This window comes from Mustela nivalis (genome assembly GCF_964662115.1).
Source record: "Mustela nivalis genome assembly, chromosome: 7".
In the NCBI taxonomy this organism is placed as follows: Eukaryota; Metazoa; Chordata; class Mammalia; order Carnivora; family Mustelidae; genus Mustela; species Mustela nivalis.
The window spans coordinates 23,332,876-23,355,444 of record NC_139026.1 but is presented as its reverse complement, the minus strand read 5'-3'; the positions used below and the strand labels follow the sequence as shown (position 1 = coordinate 23,355,444).

The 22,569-nt window shown below is 35.2% G+C and overlaps 1 protein-coding gene across 6 annotated transcripts in view; it reads left to right on the top strand.

The window, feature by feature from the left end:
• Window positions 1-22,569, top strand: part of CFAP54 (cilia and flagella associated protein 54) — a 311,472-nt gene that overhangs the window by 130,544 nt on the left and 158,359 nt on the right. For all 6 annotated transcript variants that reach the window (XM_082739254.1, XM_082739253.1, XM_082739250.1 and 3 more), the window contains 4 exons: window positions 106-232; window positions 5,567-5,681; window positions 6,250-6,350; window positions 20,919-21,149. In XM_082739254.1, the coding sequence (XP_082595380.1) occupies window positions 106-232; window positions 5,567-5,681; window positions 6,250-6,350; window positions 20,919-21,149 (574 nt within the window). The remainder of the gene's footprint in view (window positions 1-105; window positions 233-5,566; window positions 5,682-6,249; window positions 6,351-20,918; window positions 21,150-22,569) is intronic.

The following is a 22,569-nucleotide window of genomic DNA, read 5'->3' as shown; positions in this document are numbered from 1 at the left end:
ACTGAGATATTTGGAAAAATAAATGAAATATAGACTATAAAGGATTATTTGATCTTAGACAAGAGTTCTTGCCACATTTACTGTTAGACTTCTTTTTTTTCACAGTTATGAAATTTAAGCAGAGACCTAGATTCCTAGAATTCTTTACACAAGTTATGCTAAAATGTATGAATGATGAAAAATTTCATCTTATGGTGGAGATAACAAATCCTGTTTATGACTTCTTGAAAAGGTATTTGTAATATTTATTTTATTACTATTTATAACTTTAAAAGATAGGTAACATTGTCACTTTAAGATATATAAGATGGATGAAAAAGAAGATGGGGTATACACCTGGGGGGTGGGTAAAGAGCCACCAAAGAGAGAGTGAGGATTTGTGTCTGTGTATGTAAATAAATAAGAAACAAACAAACAAACAAACAAAAAACAAACATTTTCTTCCAAGGACTGGGCTTTTGCTTCACCATTGGGCATAGACCTCTCTCTCATTTTAGTAAAAAAGAAACATCAATAACACGGGGTCTATGTAAACAATGGCAGCAAAAGAGAAACATTCTCAAAAAAACATATAGAAAAAATTCTTCCTAAAACAGGCCCCTCATTTATTATAACTAAAGCTTGGAATATATGTACTTCATATTCTCAAATGATAAAGGAGGAAGTTGCTTTTATTAAATGAAACAGGTTATAGTATTCCCAGAATTAATCAGAAAGTGCTATTAAATTAAAAAGATTGTAGCTGAGATTAGAAGTTTGGAAGCTGTGAATCACATTCTTAATTCCAAAGAGAAACAGAAAATACTTTTGGTTTGCTGTGTAATTTAGGGGGCTGACTGTGGAGGTCCAACCTAAGAATAATAGATACTTTGAAAGAGAAAAGCAGAGTGAGTGGCTTAGCAGTATTGACCAGTGGTATAACAAAAGACTCAAGGTTAGAGATTGAGCAGTATGACTGAGTTCAAAACAAAGGTAATGATTTCAGTTTGCAAGGCTGAGCCGATGTTTTAAGATGCTCTGCTCCAAGTCCAGGGAATATAGAGGAGGAACAGATGGAGCACCTTGATTTCTACCTTGATAGGAATATCTATTTTCTTTTTATGTTTGTATGCTTAACATATTGTTGCACAAAGAAAATACTCTGCAACAGGCAAATGTGCAGCTGTATTCTCTTCCAATTTTATGGTTTCACAATTTATATCTAATGTTTTAATCCATATGGAATTTATTTTGGTATGGGGATTTAGGTTAAACTTTAGGCTCCCCAGTTTACCAGTTGTCCTGGTAACATTTAAAGAATGATCTCTTTATTACTTATTTTCAGTTCTGCCTTTTCATATTCAAAGTGGGTGATTCTACCAATAATGCTTATAAATTACAATGAAGATATTTCATGAATTTTCATGTTTTACATAACAAAAAAAATCAATGTATATGGAAATAAGTCCTGAAATAACTGATTTCACAAAATATAATAGGATCGAGAGAGTTTAACATGCTGCTTTAAAAAGAACAAAAGGACACAGAAAATATATATATTTAACAAGACTAATTTCATATATATACACAGATAATTGAGACTAAACATCCTTTAATGCACTCATTAAATTTTTAAAAAAGTAATATTTAAGTTGCAAAATAGGGCTCAGTAGAAAACCTAGACTAAAATTTGTAAAGACCACATTCTCTTACAGTATAATAAAACTGAAATTTCATAACAAAATACATTACTGTCATATATATAATTATTGGATCAAAAAAAAAATCTAACTAAAAGTGTAGAGACTTTTGAAAGTAATGATGATGAGAAAAGTTAGTATCAAATGTGCTCAAAACAGCAATTAGAAATTCTTAGCTTTAGAAGCCTCTATTACTAAGAAAAATAAAATGAATTTTTATTGAGCTCAAGCAATTAGAAAAATAAAATAGATATAAGAAAGCAGAAAACAGAAAATGAAAATACAAATTGAAATTAAACAATTAGAAGTTGGTTTTAAAGTCATATAATTGAAGGCACACTTGGTGTAAAGTTTTTCCAATGAGATAAACACAACACCAGGTGAAGTGGGTGTAAGGCAAGGTTTATTAAAGGTTCTCTCTGGTGAAGTTTCAGGGCCCAGGTGAAGGGGAGCCAAGAAAGTTGCATCGGGAGGAGGTGGGCACCCTCAGGCGAGGTTCCGCAACTCTGGAAAGCAGAGTGGGGAAGTCGTGCCCAGGGCAGGGAGGAGGGGGCTTTTAAGGGGTCTTGGGGTGGGGGGCTCAGGGGTCTTTTGGCAAGTTTCCCTTATTTGGATATTTCGCCTGCTCGTCGGGGTCCCATTGGTTCACAGGAGCCCGGGGCAGGGGTCTCAGATTCCTGTTTGGGTCTTTGTTCTCCTGTCCGAGTTCAGGTCTGATGGCGGGAACTTTTGCCATCTTGGGTCTTTGTTCACCTGTCCGAGTTCAGGTCTGGTGGCGGGAACTTTCGCCATCTTAAGTAGCCCTTTCCACCAGACCAACAATTGGGAGGCTCAATTGGTTATTAAGCATTGGACCCTTGACTTCAGCTCAGGTCATGGTCTCAGCTCTAAGATTGAACTCTCATATGGTTCCATGTCTGTTTGAAAATATTTCTCTCTTCCTTTCCTTCTGCACCCCCACCTCCCTCTCTTAAGAAAAAAAAAAATTTAATTGATAGCTGCTAGAGCTAGTTCTTTGAAGATATTAATAAATTAGGTGAATTTCCAGCCACCATAATAAGAAAAAATGAAATACAAGTAATCCAAAGAAGTAATAATTCTAAATTTGGAAGGGTTTAAACAAACATTAGATAATAGCATTTACAATTTAATATGAATGAATTTGAAATTTCTCATGGAAAGTGATGATCATCTGGAAAAATTTAAATTATAAAAATTGACTGAAGTATTAAAAAGAATTTGAATGGCTCAGATTTTTTTGTTAGGCTAGTTCTTTCATAATTTAAAGGAACAAATAAGCTTTACTTTATATAAAGCTACTTCAACATGTGGGTATAAAATTTCCTAGTAAATTTATCACAGGAGTCTCTGATAACAGGTTTATAAAAAGAATTTAAAAAATAGAAAATTATGAATCAGTCTTAGCAGTATATAAAAGCAAAAATTCATAAAATAGCTTATAAATTCAGTGTTGAAAATATAGATCTTATTATTAATATAAATATAGTAGAAAATCTGTAAATGCAATTATTACTGGCAGTCAAAGGAGCCTATGAGAGATGCTAAAAAGTCATTTGGTGAAATTCAACAACCATTCTTGGCAAATTAGGATTAGAAGAATAGTTTCTCTTAAAATAAGCTTTATAAGAAGGAAACTTATTATTCCCTCTATCACCTAATATTGTTCTGAAAATTCTTGCCTATGCATTAAAATAAGAAATAGAAATTAGGATTAGAATTCATGTGATTATCACATAATAGGGTCTCAAAAATGTTTATCAAATGAATTCCACAGTGAAATACTCTGAAAGGGAGAAAAAATTATTGGTATTTGCAAATAATTATTTTTTAAACTTAAGGTAATTAACTGACAAGTATCAGAAATAATAATAGAACTCCATAGGATTCTAGCTAGCTACAAAACCAATAGCTTTCCGGTATCAACTAGAAAGTATAACGGAAAGAAGATCCCATTTCTATGAAGCATGGGATTAAATTTATCAGGATTTGTGAGGGGACTTAGGCTAATAAAAGAAGACCAAACATTTTTACTAAGAGATATTTTCTAAAATGACTTGGATAAATGGGGATATAGTGCATTTCTTGATGGGCAGATGGACTACTGTAATTTCTATTATCTTCAAATTAATTTGTTGATTTAATGTAATTCCAATCATGTTAGCTTTATGGAATTGTGTAGAATAATAAAAAAATTCAAAAAATGAAAAAGCAGAAGAGATTTGTATTACCAGATAATGTATAACAGAGTTCTGTTTGTGAAATAATAAGTAGACAGCTATTGGGATCCAAGTTTCACGTTAGAAACAGGTAGTAATATAAGTAATCAATACAATGAATAAGCCATGAAATCAAAGATCGATAGCATTGACTACATAGAAATTTTAAAATACCATTTTTAATAGCATGCCATAAACAAAATAAAAAGCTAGGAGGAAGCATTCTGTGAAGAGGTTGAGAAGTGGAGGAGTTTAATTGTTTAAGGCATGAAAGTTCTTCAGAGCATGGAAGTGAATGTTGAGAAGAGAGCAGGATGGCAAGTGTTTATTTGTGACCTCCTCTCCTTTGCATCTCTTTCTGCAATAACAGCAACCAGTTCAAGCTTTCTGGGGGTTGGGAGATTCAGGAGGTAGGGAAGAGACCAACCTGCTTAGGAAATGGCAGGCAACCAGTTATCAAAGTGCAAGTTGCGGAAGGTGGATCCCCATCTCCCCGTGGTCGTTGGTCTAAGCTTCTTAGTTCAGGCAGACTGAACATTTGCCGAAATGAATGCTAATTAGCTGGGGGACACTTGGAATTGCTGCAGCTGCTCTGGAGTCCTAACCAACCACAGGATCCAGGATGATCATCATCAAAATTGAAGACTAAGATAGATTTGGAACCCCATGTAACTAGCTATCCCAACTCACCCAGTCATTTCATTAGCCTTCTGTTGATGTGACCCTACATTTTATTCCCTTTAAAGTTTTGGATCTCAGTTATCATGTGATAGGCGGGTTTTTTTTTTTTTTTTAAGATTTTATTTATTTCCTTGAGAATGGAATGTGCATGGAGGAAAGAATGGGAAGGAGGGAGAGGGACAATTTGACTCTGTGGTGACTTGGTGCTCAATCCCAGGACCCTGAGATCATGACCTGAGCCCAAACTGAGAGTTGGTTGTTTAACTGACTTGTCCAGGCTCCTAGCCACTTAACCAGCTGAACCACCCGGGCACCCCAATTATAGCAGGATTTTGCTGAAATTGGCAAATACTTACTCAAAGAAATATAATTTTTAGAAAATATATAAGTTGCAGGGAAAATAAGTATGAGTAGAAGGAGGGATAATAAGAGATTTAACAGTATTTGAAGAATTATCATAGGGGTCCATGGCAGATTGAAAAAATGAGACTAAGAACTTCAATAAATGATTAGGGGAAGAGAAAAGTTTTTATAGTCAGATAAAATGCTTAGGACCTGTTGGTATCCAGAAAGCAATAGTGGCTAGGAGCCTGGACATTATGGAACCAAAGAGACTGAAATCTGTTGCAAGCAAGATAGCTTGTCCAAGGTCACTCTTACATAATTATCTTTTCTGTTTTGAAGGGATATGTTCATGTTGTTTTATTTTCAATCCAGTTCTGTTTTTCCTATGTCACACATCAGCTCTCATCACATCTTGTGGTATGATTTACATTTTGTTCTTTCAAGAGGCCAGCTATTCCTTGATGTTCAGGAATATCACAATCTAATTTATGCATGAGACACAAACAATTTTAGATATCCTTCTTTTATAATTTCAGTGACAACATTCATTAAAGATTTATTGTTTTGGTATAGTTTTGCAAATTCTTACAGATCCTTTTAACTGACTTTGTATTTTTATATCAGGAGGAATGAGTCCCTACTTGGAATAAGAAAAATGAAATATAAGGATAATGTTCTATGTAAAAAGACAACCAAATCTTTTAAGAAGTTTAAAGCTGCAGTAATGGAAATTGGAAGAGTAAGTTTCTTATGAGTTTTGAATTTTAAGTTAATGAAATAAGAGATTCACATATCTAAAGATGATTAGCTACAGTATAATTTATTATAATATGAAATAAGGAAATATCAACGAATAATTTTATTATTATATAAAACATTGTAATTCTTTTTCTTTACTTTTTTTTTGAGAGAAAGAGAAAAAGAGAGCGCTGGCATGTGTGTGTAAGTGGGAGGGAGGAGGAGCAGAGGGAGAGAGAGAATCTTACTTAAGCAGGCTACACTTGGAGCCTGACATGGGGCTTGATCTTAACAACTTTGAGATCATAATCTGAACCCAAGTCAAGAGTTAGACACTTAACTGACTAGGCCACCCAGGTGTCCCAGTACATTATAATTCTTAAGTTATCACATGGTTATTTTTATAATCATATTTTTTTGTTTCTTTTGATAGTAATTTTAATTGAGCGGTATAAAGAAATCACTGTATTTCAATGTCAAGAGATAAGCATTAGAGTATGAGTAAATTATAATATTGTGTTTAGAGTTTAGCTTTAATTTGTAACATTTTTGTCATCTCTCATATTAAGACTGCAGAACTGTTGCCAAGGAGAAGAAGTAAAAGAAATGAAACTCTAAGAGAATTTTTTTCCAAAAATCCATCTGTTTCTGAAATGGTGGAACATGAAAGGTATTAACTGATTAATTAATTCAGTAAATGTTACTGTGTCATTGGCATTATTTTCAGAATGAGGGATATAATGGTGGACTAAATAGATAAGATCACTGTCCTTGGGGAACTTACATACTAATGACAGGAGCACAATAAATAAGTAAACAGACAAATAAACAAGACAGTTTAAAATTTTGGTACATTTTGTAAACTAAGTGAACAGGATGATATGTTATAGATTAACTGGCCTTGGTGGAAGTGATGGCAGGAGTAGTTTTGATAGGGTGGTTAAAAGACCAGTTCATAAATTACTTTGCATTATTTGTGGTCCTTAAGTTCTTGTCCAAAAGAACTGAAACCATAAAACTTACCATGGTAAATGTTCAGCTTCTATTTTTATGAGTATGAACTTATAATTCTTAAATATTCTTTTATATATCTTATCTTTATTATATACATAGAATGTCTTTCTTTATCTGTTTAATGATTTCAATTTTAAGAGCAACATGTACATATTAATAGAGCCACTCTCACTTTGCATTTGCCTACTATCTGTTTATTCATTTTCTTTATTTAAATTATAATTTTTTATGTTATAAATGCTTATATTAAGAAAACAAGTTCAAATATACAAAATTATACCACAAAGAATTAGAAAAAGAAGAAACTTGGCTGAAATTTAGTAGAGGAAGAAAATAACAAAGAAAAATGATAAATAAATAAAATAGAGACCAGAATAAGCAGTAACATAATATTGAAAGTAATGACCAGTTTTTCCAAAAAAGACCCAAAAACAAAAAACAAAAAACCTCGAAATTGACAATGCTCTAACTACATCAACTAAGGAAAAAGAGAGAAGCCTCAATCTCAAAAAGCAAAATAAGGGGGGGCACCTGGGTGGCTCAGAGGGTTAAGCCTCTCTGCCTTTGGCTCAGGTCATGATCTTAGGGTCCTGGGATCGAGCCCTGCATCAGGCTCTCTGCTCAGTGCTGAGCCTGCTTCCCCCTCTCTTTCTTACTGCCTCTCTGCCTACTTGTGATCTCTATCTCTGTGTCAAATAAATAAAAAAAATCTAAAAAAAAAACCAAACAAAACCAAAAAACAAAACAAAATAAGAAATGGAAGAGAAAAAAATAGAACAGATAACCACAAAAATACATAGTATGGTAACAGATTACTAGAAACAATTATATATTAACAAATCAGATAATTTAGGAAAAAAACCCAGATAATCCTAAAAACAAACAAGTTATCAAGATTGAATCATGAATCTTGAAGTAGAACATCTTCTTAGACCAATAACAAGAATTAAAGTTGAATTAGGAATAAAAAATCTCCCAGCACAGAAAAGCTCTAGATCACCTTGTTTCATTGGCGAATCTACCAAGCATTTAAGAAAAATAATTAATGACAAACTTTATCAAAATTTTACAAATAATGGGATAGAGGGAACACATTCAGAATCATTGCATGAGGCCAGTACTACCCGAAATACCAAAGCAGGATAAAAATAGTACAAGAACAGAAAGTCTAATTTTCTGACATAAGTATTGCTACTCTGACTTTCTTTTGGCATTCAATTGCATGATAAATGTTTCTTCACCTCCTCACTTTCAATCTGCATATGTCTTTAGATCTCAGATGAGTCTTTTATGGCTAGCATATAGATGTGTCTTGTTCAGTCCATGTACATGCAAAGTAATTATTGATAGATACAGAGTTATTGCCATTTTATTACTTTTTTGTCATTTCTGGAGGCTTTCTCTGATCCTAACTTGTTTTTGCCACTTTTGGACTCTCCTTTCCACTCAAAAGAGTTCCCTTTAATATTTCTTGCAGGGCTGGTTTAGTGGTCATGAACTCCTTTAGTTTTCATTTGTTTGGGAAACGATTTCTCCTTCTAATCTGAATGGTAGCCTTGCTGGATAGAGTATTCTTGGGAGCAGATTTTTCTCATTCAGCAGTTTGCATATATCATGTCACTCCCTTCTAGCTTGCCAAATTTCTTTTGAGAAATTTCCAGGTAGCCTTATGGGTTTTCCTGTGTAAGTTCACGACTTCTTTTATCTTGCTGCTTTTAAGGTTTTTTTTCTTTATTACTATAGTCTGCAAATTCAATTACAATATGTCTTGGTGTCGGCCTGCTTTTGTTGATTTTGTTGGGGGTTCTCTGTGCCTCCTGGACCTGGAGGTCTGTTTCCTTCCTCAGATTAGGGAAGTTTTCTGCTGTTATTTCTTGAAATAAATGTGCTGCCAGCCTTTCTTTCTCTTCTTCTGAGACTTCTATGATATGAATGTTATTACATGTGATGGAGTCACTGAGTTCCCTAAATTTATTCTTGTGTTGCATAATTCATCTTTCTCTATTTTGTTCAGCTTCATTGTATTTCATTATTTTGTCTTCTAGGTCACTAATTCATTCCTCTTTTGTTTTTTTTTTCCCCCAGCCTACTGTTCATTGCATAAAAACTTTTTTTTTTAAAATAGGATTTTTAAAAAAGATTTTATTTATTTATTTGACAGAGAGAGAGAGATCACAAGTAGGTAGAGAGGCAGTCAGAGGGTGGGGGAAGCAGGTTCCTTGCTGAGCAGAGAGCCCGATGCGGGGCTTGATCCCAGCATCCTGGGATCATGACCCGAGCTGAAGGCAGAGGCTTAAACTACTGAGCCACCCAGGCCCCCTCATCAAACCTGTTTCTAATCTCATTTATTGTATTCTTCATCTCTCATTGACTGAGAGTGTAGTCATGTAGATGTGAACATATTATGTAGATATGAACGTTTTTCAAATTACTAGTTATAGCTAAGTTGCTCTTAAATTTCTGTTAGTCATGTGTCAAGTTTCCATTTTCAACATCTTTACCAACACTTGATAGTATTATCAAATTTTTGAATTTTTATGGACTGTGGAGTTGTGAAATTTTATGTCATTATTATTTTAATTTTTATTTATTTGATTACTAATGAGGTTAGGCATCTTTTCATGTTTTTATTAGATCCTAGTGTTTTTCTGTTCTCAGCACTGCTTGTTTAAAACCTTTGTACATTTTAAAACTTCTTTTGTTTTCTCATGTATTTTTAGAAGTTTGAATACTATTGCTTTTCCCAGTTTGTGACTCATCTATTCATATTTTAAAGATTTTCTTTCTTAATCAAAAGTTATAATTGTTAGTGAAACAAAATGTTTTACCATTTCTCTTTGTTGTATTTGAACAAGATAGTAAAGGTATTTTTGTGAATTTAAATTTTAGATTTTCACATTTAGGAGTTTCTTTTTCTTTTTAAGATTTTATTTATTTATTTGAGAGAGAGAAAGAGAGTGCACAAGCAGTGGGGAGGGATGGAGGAGAGGGAGAAGCAGGCTCTTCACTGAGCAGAGCCTGATGTGGGGCTCAATCCTAGACCCTGAGATCATTAGTTGAGCTGAAGAGCTGAAGGCAGTTGCTTAACTGACTGAGACACCCACGTGCCCAGATTTAGGAGTTTCATCTAACTGTATTTTATTTCTTTGAATTGTGAGAAGAATAGTCCCCCTCCCCATCTCTTGTAGTTTTGTTATAGGTACCCCGCTGGCTAGCCCCATTTACCAAGTAGTCATTATTGGGCATTTACAAGTTGTTTATTCTCCACTGTCATTTTGTCATTTAGCAAATTTTCATATGTATAGTTTTGAGATCTCTTTTCTGTTTAATCTTTTTGTGGTTCAGAATCATACCATCACACTTACTCTGGCATTAAATTGATTCTTGTTATCTGATAGAATAAGTCTCTTCACCGTGTTCACATAAATCTTGGATATTCTTCCACAGAGTATTTTGGAATACTTCCACAGAGTATTTCATCAGGTAACACAAAAAACTCATGATTTTGACAGAGATATAATTGACTATATAATTGGTTTTAGAAGCCCTCCCCCAAGTATTGATTCTTTCTATTAGTATACAGACCATATACTTATGTCTTTCAATAAATTTTTATGATACTTTATATGATGTAGCTATACTTTTAAAGATGTTATATATCTTTCATTAGCTGCATCAAATAAGTGCTTTTTGGTATTAATGTAATGGTGTTTTAAAATTACATTTTTGAATGCTTCTATTCTTTTGTATAAGAACTTAATTGTTTTGTAAACAATTCAATCTTCTATAGGCTTGATAATTTATTCATAGATACAAGTTTTCTGTGTGGATGGTCATATTGTAAAGAGATATTGAAAGTTTTGCTTATATACAGATGGCAAATAAACACATAAAAAGATGTTCAGTATCATTAGCCATTAGAGAAACCCAAATTAAAGCCACAAGGTATCACTAAAACTTACTTTAATGGATAAAATAAAAAATAGTGGTAAGGCTAAAACTGGGTCATGCATACAGTGCTGGTGGGAATGTGAAAAGATGCAGCCACTCTGGAAAAGACTGTGGGATTTCTTATAAAATTAAACATATGCTTACCATACAACCTCAGGCCTCATCAAAATTTAAAACTTTTGCTCTGTCAAAGAACCTGTGAAAAGGATGAAAACATAAGCTACATACTGGGAAGTATTTGCAAACCACATCTCCAAGAAAGACCTTATATCTGGAATAAATAAAGATCTCTCAAAATTCAAAAGAATAATAAAAACAAACAGTCCAATTAGAAAATGAGCAAAAGACACTTAAAATTGTAAAAAAAATGATAAAAAAACATGAACAGATATTTCACTAGGAGTCTGCACAGTTGTAGGATGCTTACCTCATTTAATTTTAGGATTATCTTGATGGACATGGGCAAGCTGGTTCTAAATTTCGGAGGAAAAATGTCTTGAATAGCCAACAACTAGAAAATGCCTATTTTTTAGAGGATTTTTAAAAAAAGCATTTATTTTTTAAAGCACATAGAACATTTATAGTATTGACTATAAGGCAAATCTCAAAAAATTTCAAACATTGGATTCATACAAACCACATTTTACTGTAATCGATTACAGTAGAGAACAATTTTTGAAAAGATAGAACCATAAAGATCCTATACATTTGAAAGTCTTAAGTAGACATTTAGAAATAATTCATGGGGAAAAGTAGAAATTATGTGATAATTTAGAAATACAAAAAACTTGTTGGAAATTTGGTTGGAATTGTTCTGAATCAGAAAACATTGAAGTCTAAAATGTTTCTTATCACTATTTTAACTATAACTTACAATTCTTAGTATATAGTAGTGTTTTTATTCTCATTTAGTTCTACATAATTTAAAATTATCCTTATAATTTCTATTTTCTGTGAGTAGGTATTGCACATCTTTGCTTTGATTAATTCCTAGGTATTTTTTAAGTTACTAGAACTATCTCTTTAGAATTTAGTTTGTAATTGTTTATTGCTGGTATGTAGAAATAGAGCTCTTTTTTTGTATATTGACTTTGTCTTCCATGGGCTTAATAAATTCGCTGATTAATTCTAATACCTTAACTCTAGGTTATTTTGGATTTTATAAACATACAATCATATTATTTATGATAGACAGCTGTTTTACTTCTTAATTTTCAATCCTTGTATTTCCCCTTCTGTACTTCCTTTTTCTTGTTTTTGTTCTTGCTAAGCCTGCTATTTCAGTGCTGAAAGAAATGATGTTAGTGGATATCTTTGTCTGATTCCCATTTCAGAGAAAAAGCTTTCAGGCTTTCAACATTTTATCATTAAGAATTATATTTGTGGTAGGTTTTTTTTTTTTGTAGATATCCTTTATCAAATCAACATTATTATTTGAGTCTCAAATTTTTCCAGATTTGGCCATTAGGAGCCCTTTCAGCCTAGCTCCTTAGTCTTTTTGATATGTCACCATCTTTTTTTTGAGCTTCTTCCTATTACCTCAAGATGTTCATCTTGTACCTTCCCTGTCCTGGCCCTGGAAACAGTTGATTCCTTTTAGTGGAAGTAGTATTTGGAATCTAAGGTCTGGAGACTACTGAGATTTCTTTGCTTCTAGGTCCTTTCAATAGGCAATACTAGGAAATATCTATGTCCATCTAAATAGATCTATGTATCTATTTAAAATTGTAAGGTACAATATATCCATTTGTATTGGATGTATGTACATCCATTTGTAATGGATGTACAGATACATCCATTTTCAGTTCCATACCACAAGATACTTTCCAATGTTTTCTCTTTCCCTAATTGTAATTTTTTTTTATAATTGTAAGAATCCTGTTTCCATTAAGGTTAATATATTAACTTATTTGTTTAAGCTAGAATATACAGATGATAATGTCTGGATTCCTTAATATTTTCCTAATTCATGTTTCTATCTTCTTCTTCTTATGGTTCCGTATCACTGAGCATTTATTTATGTTGACTGTTCCTCCTGAGTTTCCTCTCTGGCTGCTGGGTCTGCTCACATCTGTGGCTCATAGAGACAGAGCTACTCATGGAGTACCCTGCACAGTAGGAACTACTCAGGTAAAAGAAGCAGCATTCTCTACCCTTTGGGCTGGCTCTTGCTCCCTTCTAGACCCCCTGGAGTCTGTTACTATCTTGACAAGATACATAGAAGAAGGCTCTTCTCTGTCACTGCTCTCCCTGGACTCTCACCTTCAGTGAGGAAAGATGTGGCTAGTACTGTCAAACTCTCCTGGACCTTTTGGGGATACTTGACTTTCCATCCACCTTCCTTTCCTTTTCGTGTGTGTGTGTGTGTGTGTGTGTGTGTGTGTGTGTTGTGTCAGATTTAGACATATTATCTATTAAATGAGCAAGATACTCTCACTTACCAATTGAGATTCTTTTTCCTTTCTCCAATATAAATCAGACAGAATGGTGCTGACCAATGAGACAGTAGCAATGTCCACATAAAAAAAAAGGAGAGAGGTACTTCGAAGAAATATATCATGCCATGTAAACAAGTACACAACTATAAAAATAGTTGGATGACTTTGATAGAAATAATTTCGATAGAAATAATTTTAAACAAATTGAATTTATGCTACACTTAAGATATGAACTACTAGCTAAATTTTAAAATACTAGTTTTTTTTAGAGCATATTGAATATGGATTTTTTTTAAATTGTATTATTAGCCCCAGGTGTACAGGTCTGTGAATTGCCAGGTTTAGACACTTCACAGCACTCACCATAGCAAATACCCTCCCTAATGTCCATAACCCCACCACCCTCTGCCTACCACCCTCCCTGCGGCAACTCTCAGTTTGTTTTGTGAGATTAAGAATCTCTTATGGTTTGTCTCCCTCCTGATCCCATCTTGTTTCATTTATTCTTTTCCTACCCCCCAAACCCCACACGCTGCCTCTCAACTCCCTCATATCAGGGAGATCATATGATAGTTGTCTTTCTCCGATTGACTTATTTCACTAAGCACAATACCCACTAGTTCCATCCATGTTGTCGCAAACGGCAAGATTTCATTTCTTTTGATGACTGCATAGTATTCCATTGTATATATAGACCACATCTTCTTTATCAATTCATCTTCTTTATCAATTCATCTCTTGATAATTAATCTTCTTTCCATAGTTTGGCTATTGTGGACATTGCTGCTATAAACATTCAGGTGCATGTGCCCCTTAGGATCACTATGTTTGCATCTTTAGGGTAAATACCAGTAGTGCAGTTGCTGGGTCATAGGGTAGCTCTGTTTTCAACTTTTTGAGGAACCTCCATGCTGTTTTCCAGAGTGGTTGCACTAGCTTCCATTCCCACCAACAGTGTAGGAGGGTTCCCCTTTCTCCACATCCTCGCCAGCATCTGTCATTTCCTGACTTATTAATTTTAGCCATTCCGACTGGTGTAGGGTGGTATCTCACTGTGGTTTTGATTTGTATTTCCCTGATGGTGAGTGATGTGGAGCATTCATGTGTCTGTTGGCCAACTGGATGTCTTCTTTGCAGAAATGTCTGTCCATGTCTTTTGCCCATTTCTGGATTGGCTTATTTGTTCTTTCGTTGTTGAGTTTGGTAAGTTCTTTATAGATTTTAGATACTAGCCCTTTATCTGATATGTTGTTTGCAAATATCTTCTCTCATTCTGTCAGTTGTCTTTTGGTTTTGTTGACTGTTTCCTTTGCTGTGCAAAAGCTTTTGATCTTGATGAAGTCCTAGTAGTTCAGTTTTGGCCTTGCTTTCTTGCTGTGGGCGATGTTTCTAGGAAGAAGTTGCTGTGGCTGAGGTCGAAGAGGTTGCTATCTGTGTTCTCCTCAAGGATTTTGATGGATTCCTGTCTCATACTGAGGTCTCTCATCAATTTTGAGTCTATTTTTGTGTGTGGTGTAAGGAAATGGTCCAGTTTCATTCTTCTGCATGTTGCTGTCCAATGTTTCCAACACCATTTGTTCAAGGACTGTCTTGTTTCCACTAAACATTCTTTCCTGCTTTGTCGAAGATTAGTTGACCAAAGAGTTGAGGGTCCAATTCTGGGTTCTATTCTGTTCCATTGATCTATGTGTCTGTTTTTGTGCCAGTACCATACTGTCTTGATGATGACAGCTTTGTAATAGATCTTGAAGTCTGGAATTGTGATGCTACCAACTTTGGCTTTCTTTTTCAATATTCCTCTGGCTATTCAAGGTCTTTTCTGGTTCCATATAAATTTTAGGATTATTTATTCCATTTCTTTGAAAAAAATGAATGGGATTTTGATATGGATTGCATTAAATGTGTAGACTGCTGTATGTAGCATAGACATTTTCACAATATTTATTCTTCCAATCCATGAGCATGGAACATTTTTCCATTTCTTTGTGCCTTCCTCAATTTCTTTCATGAGTACTTTATAGTATTCTGAGTATAGATTCTTTGCATTTTTGGTTAGGTTTATGCCTAGGTATCTTATGGATTGGGGTGCAGTTGTAAATGTGATTGACTCCTTAATTTCTCTTTCTTCTGTCTTGTTGCTGGTGTAAAGAAATGCAACTGATTTCTGTGCATTCATTCTATATCCTGACACTTTACTGAATTCCTGTACAAGTTCTGGGGTGGATTCTTTTGGGTTTTCCACACATAGTATCATATCATCTGCAAAGAGTGATAGTTTGACTTCTTCTTTGCTGATTTGGATGCCTTTAATTTCTTTTTGTTGTCTGATAGCTGAGGCTAGGACTTCTAGTACTATGTTGAATAGCAGTGGTGATAATGGACATCCTTGCCATGTTCCTGACCTTAGGGGAAAAGCTCTCAGTTTTTCTCAATTGAGAATGATATCTGCGGTGGATTTTTCATAGATGGCTTTGATGATATTGAGGTATGTATCCTCTACCCCTATACTTTGCAAAGTTTTGATCATGAAAGGATGCTTTACTTTGTCAAATGTTTTTTCAGCATCTATTGAGAGAGAGTATCATATGGTTCTTGTTCTTTCTTTTATTAATGTATTGTATCACATTGATTGATTTGCGGATGTTGAACCAACCTTGCAGTCCTGGAGTAAATCCCACTTGGTCATGGTGAATAATCCTTTTAATGTACTGTTGGATCCTATTGGCTAGTATTTTGGTGAAAATATTTGCATCTGTGTTCATCAAGGATATTGGTCTGTAATGCTCCTTTTTGATGGAGTCTTTGGTTTTGGGATCACGGTAATGCTGGCCTCATAAAATGAGTTTGGAAGTTCTCCTTCCATTTCTATTTTTTAGAACAGTTTCAGAAAAATAGGTATTAATTCTTCTTTAAATGTTTGGTAGAATTCCTCTGGGAAGCCATTTGTCCCTGGGCTCTTGTTTGTTGGGAGATATTTTGATGACTGCTTCAATATCCTTACTGGTTATGGGTCTGTTAAGTTCTCTATTTCTTCCTGGTTCCATTTTGGTAGTTTATATGTCTCTAGGAATGCAACCATTGTTCCCAGATTGTCAAATTTGCTGGTGTATAGTTGCTCATAATATGTTCTTAAGATGATTTTATTTCGTTGGTGTTGGTTGTGATCTCTCTTCTTTCATTCATGATTTTATTAATTTGGGTCCTTTCTCTTTTCTTTTTTATAAGTCTTCTTTCATTCATGATTTTATTAATTTGGGTCCTTTCTCTTTTCTTTTTTATAAGTCTGGCCAGGGGTTTATCAATCTTATTAATTCTTTTAAAGAACCACCTCCTAGTTTTGTTGATTTCTTCTACTGTTCTTTTGGTTTCTGTTTCACTGATTTCTGCTCTGATCTTTATTATTTTTTCTCCTCCTGGGTTTAGGCTTTCTTTGCTGTTCTTTCTCTAGCTCCTTTAGGTGTAGGTTTAGGTTGTGTCTTTGAGACCTTTCTAGTTTCTTTTTTTTTTTTTTTTTTAAAGATTTTATTTATTTATTTGACAGAAATCACAAGTAGGCAGAGAGGCAGGCAGAGAGAGAGAGGAGGAAGCAGGCTCCCTGCTGAGCAGAGAGCCCGATGTGGGACTCGATCCCAGGACCCTGAGATCATGACCTGAGCCGAAGGCAGCGGCTTAACCACTGAGCCACCCAGGCGCCCCACCTTTCTAGTTTCTTAAGAAAGGCTTGTACCACTGTATATTTTCCTCTCAGGACTGCCTTTGCTGTGTCCCACAGATTTTGAACAGTTGTGTTTCCATTATCATTTGTCTCCATGAATTTTTTCAATTCATCTTTAATTTGCTGGTTGACCCATTCATTCTTTAGTAGGATGCTCTTTAGCCTCCATGTATTTGAGTTCTTTCCACCTTTCCTCTTGTGTGAGTTCTAGTTTCAGAGCATTGTGGTCTGAAAATATGCAGGGAGTGATCCCAATCTTTTGGTACCGGTTGAGACCCGATTTGTTACCCAGGATGTGATCTATCCTAGAGAATGTTCCATGTGCAGTAGGGAAGAATGTGTATTCTGTTGCTTTGGGATGGAATGTTCTGAATATATCTGTGATGTCCGTCTGGTCCAGAGTGTCATTTAAGGCCTTTATTTCCTTGTTGATCTTTTGCTTGGATGATCTGTCCATTTCAGTGAGGAGGTTCTTAAAGTCCCCTACTATTATTGTATTATTGTTGATATATTGCTTTGATTTTGTTATTAATTGTTTTATATAGTTGGCTGCTCCCATGTTAGGGGCATAGATATTTAAAATTGTTAGATCTTCTTGTTGGACAGACCCTTTGAGTATGATATAGTGTCCTTCCTCATCTCTTATTATAGTCTTTGGCTTAAAATCTAATTGATCTGATATAAGGATTGCCACCCCAGCTTTCTTTTGATGTCCATTAGCATGGTAAATAGTTTTCCACACCCTCACTTTAAATCTGAAGATGTCTTTGGCTCTAAAATGAGTTTCTTGTAGAGACCATATTGATGGGTTTTGTTTTTTTTATCCATTCTGATACCCTCTGTCTTTTGATTGGGCGTTTAGCCCATTTACATTCAGGGTAACTATTGAAAGATATGAATTTAGTGCCATTGTATTGCCTGTAAGGTGTCTATTACTGTATATTGTCTCTGTTCCTTTCTGATCTACTACTTTTAGGCTCTCTCTTTGCTTAGACGACCCCTTTCAATATTTCCTGTAGAGCCTGTTTGGTATTTACAAATTCTTCTAGTGTTTGTTTGTCCTGGAAGCTTTTTATCTCTCCTTCTGTGTTGAATAATAGCCTAGCTGGATATAGTATTCTTAGCTGCATGTTTTTCTCGTCTAATGCTCTGAATATATCATGCCAGTTCTTTCTTGTCTGCCAGGTCTCTGTGGGTAAGTCTGTTGCCAATCTACTATTTTTACCCTTTTATGTTACAGACTTCTTGTCCCGGGCTGATTTCAGGATTTTCTCTTTGTCATTAAGACTTGTAAATTTTACTGTTAGATGACAGGGTGTGGACCTATTCTTACTGATTTTGATGTGGATTCTTTGTGCCTCCTGGATTTTGATGCTTGTTCCCTTTGCCGTATTAGGGAAATTCTCTACAATAATTCCCCAAAATATATCTTCTGCTTCCCTTTTTCTTTCTGTTTCTTCTGGAATCCCAATTATTCTAATGTTGTTTTGTCTTATGGTATCACTTATCTCTTGAATTCTCCCCTCATGGTCCTGTAGTTGTTTGTTTCTTTTTTGCTTAGCTTCTTTATTTTCTGTCATTAGGTCTTCTATATCACTAATTCTCTCTTCTGCCTCATTTATCCTAGCAGTAAGAGCCTCCATTTTCTATTGTACCTCATTAATAGCTTTTTTGATTTCAACTTGGTTAAATTTTAGTTCTTTTATTTCTCCAGAAAGTGTTTCTCTAATATCTTCCAAGCCTTTTTCGAGTCCAGCTAGCACCTTGAGAATCGTTATTCTGAATTCTAGATCTGGCTCATTACCAATGTCCATATTGATTAGGTCCCTGGCCTGCGGTACTGCCTCTTGTTCCTTTTTTTTTTTTTTTTTTGTGGTGAGTTTTCCTGCCTTGTCATTTTATCCAGATAAGAATATATGAAGGAGCAAATAAAATACTAAAAAGGTGGCAAAGACCACAGGAAAATGTGCTTTAACCAAATTAGAAGAGACCCGAAATCATGGGGGGAAGAAAAGGGGTGAAAAGAGCTTCAGAGCAAAAAATTTTTAAAAGAAGTATAAAAAATATTATATATTAGACTGGTGAATAGAACAGGGTCACCCACTTAATTTTGTGAATATTTTGGTCTCTTAGAAGACACTACCTCCCCCAATTTTAAAGAATGAAAAACATATTATAAGGGCAAACATGATGAAGGGATGGGATATTACTATAAAGATGAAATTTTTTTTTTGATTTCTAAAAAAGGAGTTGATAAGATAAGTTGGTTGGGAGAATAAAGAAAAAGAAAGTGGAGAGAATTTGCTCAGGCTGGAGACTAGAACAAAGCCCTGTGCTAGATTTAGGGTATAATTTGTCTATTAGAAGTTGTATCTCAAATTTTTTTTAGAAGAAATAACCCTATGTATACAAAAAATAAAGTTAGATACAATGAAGGATAAAATATTACTATAATAATGAAGGTTCAAAAAAGATTTTTTTTTTGAAAGTTATTGTTAAGATCACCTAGTTAAAAATGTTAAAAGAGGAAAGGGTAAAAGTAAAAAAAAATTAGCTGAAGAAAAAATATAAAATTAAAAAAAATTAATTAACTTTGCAAGGCTAAAGAATCATGGGGAGAAAGCCATGAATTCCATGCTTTGCTTTCTCTTCCTCTGGAATTCTGCTGTTCTCCTTGGTAAGTAAACTTGGTCATGGCTGGATTTCTTGCTGATCTTCTTGTGGAGGGGCCTGTTGTAGTGATTCTCAAGTGTGTTTGCCCGAGGTTGAATTGCACCACACTTACCAGGGGCCGGGCTAAGTAATCTGCTCACGATCACTTTTGGGAGCTTTTGTTCCCTGAACACTTTCTGTAGAGTTCCGGAGGATGGGAATGAAAATGCCGGCCTCCCAATCTCCAGCCCGGAGGAGCCCAGAGCTCGGGGCCCCACTCCTCAGTGTGCCCTTGGAAAAAAGCGCTCAATCACTCCCATCTCCCTGGTCTCCAGCTGCACTCCGAGCTCACCCGGCCTTTGATGAAGGGTATCTGTCTCTGGCATACAGCCCCGCCTGGAGTCTCCAAACCCCACAGATCCCTGTGCTCTTCCAAGGGGGTGTCCCCAGATCTTTTGGGGTCCCTGCTCACAGAGCAGTGGCCTGTGCCACGGATCACAATTTAAGGTAACCCTGAGTTGAGAGCTCACTCTTTGGCTCTCTCTTGGTAGCTGGCTTCCGCACTCTAATACTTGTGAGCTCTGTGACACTCAGACAGCCCCGATCCTTCAATGACCCTGTGGGACCTGAGACCACACTGTCCCTGCGTGGGCTTCACCCTGGTTTAGCCTCTGGAGTGATGTCCCTCAGTGGAGCAGATTTTTAAAAGTTCTGATTGTGTGCTCCATTGCTCCACTTCTTGCCAGGAGCCGGCCCCTCCCCCTGCAGTCTATCTTCCTGTCGCTTTGGATTCATTTCTCCACCAGTCCTACCTTTCAGAAAGTGGTGGATTTTCTGTTTCTAGAGTTGCTGCTCTTTTTCTCTTTGATCTCCTGTTGGATTTGTAAGTGTTTGGAATGGTTTGCTAAGCTATCTAGCTGATCTCCTGCTATCTGATGTTGCTTCAGCCTGCTACTTCTCCACCATCTTGACTCCTTCCTTGAATATGGATTTATGAAATTATTTCATTTATAGTTGATTGATACTTTATTTCTGCTCTAGTCTAACTAATGTTGGAAAAACTTTGCTCCATTGCTTTTTTTCCTTAAGGAACAATACAGAGAAATGATTTTCTTGTTTAATATTGAAGTAAGGGGATGAATGTGAACATTATTTTATAATTCCATTGTCTGATCTCAGTGGCCTTTTGTTTATGGAAAAGAAAAGCTGTCTGATTGGAGCTTAGGACACAGACATGATAGAGAATGGAAGGAAATACATAGTGTCTTTGTCCTTACTGCTTATCTTCATGGCTTCTCTACTGCCCTATTTAACATTCTTAGTGCCAAGGAAATGATGAATAAGCCAGAAACATTTGCATAAGGGCAGTCAAGTGAATTCTTGGTGTATTTTATACAAATTGGAATCATTGTTTGTTATCAAATATCTGGAAGCTTATGTAATTTCAAAACCTGTTTCTCTTTGGCAGAAATAAGAGAACTGATGTTAGAAAACTTGCTTATCGATTCCTGGTGGATAACTTGAATCCTATAATACTAAATTTTGTGAAAAGGAAGAGGTTCCATCAAATATTTCTGGAGGAGATGCCCTGGAGAGCTCAGATGAACCTGTATCTGGCAAGTGCACACTTCAGCCTTCTTTTAACGAAGCTGGGGGAGCGTACAAAGATGAAATTTGGCCCTTCACATCCAGTGGTCAGGTATAGAATATTATCAGTGAATGATACTTTTTTAGCATGAGCATGGATTTTGTTTGTTATGTTCAGGGATCCAAAGTTGATAATAACTTAAAAAGGTTTACAGAGTGCTTCTTTCTTTACTGATCATTGATACATTACTTAATTTCTTGTCTCAGAATCTTCCCCAAACAGGTGCTGGATATAAGCACTTAGGAAGTACTAATCTGCATGTATCTTGAATATGTTTGTTAGTATAGATGTCTGTGAAGGAGATAGTGTCATTTCAAGAGAAATTTAATATTAATTGTGTATTAGCTATAGTTATTGGGTATTAGACAAAGCTGTTTCATTTTGAGGTATATTTTAAGCCTCTATAAACATAAATTGTATTTTCTCATTCAATGTACACTTTGTATCATTAATTCAGAAGACACTGTTGAGCTCTTGAGTGTCCTTGGCTAAAGTGTTATGGGAGATAAAATAGAAATAAATACATAATATGAACTACTGTGTAATCATTAAAAAGGGGAATAGAGTCTTTCATTAAGAAAAACATACAGCTGAGCTCCTGTTAGATACAAGTTCCTGAGGTAGACAAAGTGAGCATGAAAAGATGAGCAGGACATACAAGATAGAGTTTCACAGGGTGGATCACAGTGTTAATGAACAACTGTAAATAATGGTATAAGGTGAAGTATACACAAAGTCTTCTTTGTTCATGGAGAAAAGGCTTTTCTCTGACTGAAACTCACAGGAAAGATTTCATGGGGAAGGGCCACTTGGCTTGGTTCTTGATAAATAGGCAAGATTTAGAAATGTGCAGATAGGGAAAGAGGTATTCTAGGTGGTTGGAAGCACTGAGTTAGAGCCCAGGTAGGAAACACAGGATGAGAACCTGAAATGGTCTGACCAGAATATAGGGTAAATAAAAAGGAATAGTGTGAAATAATTAAAAAAATAAAAGAATATTCATAGCAGATCTTGGGGGTCTTAACTACTAAATCTGAACTTTAATTTATATACAGTGGTGGATTATTAAGGGTTTTTGAGCAGGGCAATGATAAAAAATTTCTCTGACAGCAACGTATCAAATGGATTGGAGGAAGGAAAGACTGTAACAGGGTTACAAATTAAGAGGTATTTATTTCAATAATCCAGTGATAAAATATGCAGGTGAAATCCATGGTAAACTTGGTAGGAGTTTCTGTTTTCATTAGAATTTTGGTTAAATCATTACCAGATTGAACCTCCATTAAAATGTCTCCAGATAGTTCCCTTTCCTATGCAGGCTAGACCAGATTTGCATTTAAGAAGTAGTTAGATTGCCTGGCCAACTGGGAAGGCTTTTGGCAAAGTAACCCATTCATGAAGCCATGAGAGGAGAATGATTCAGATCAGATGGGCTTCCTAACTGTCCTCTGAACACTGAGAAGAATTCTCT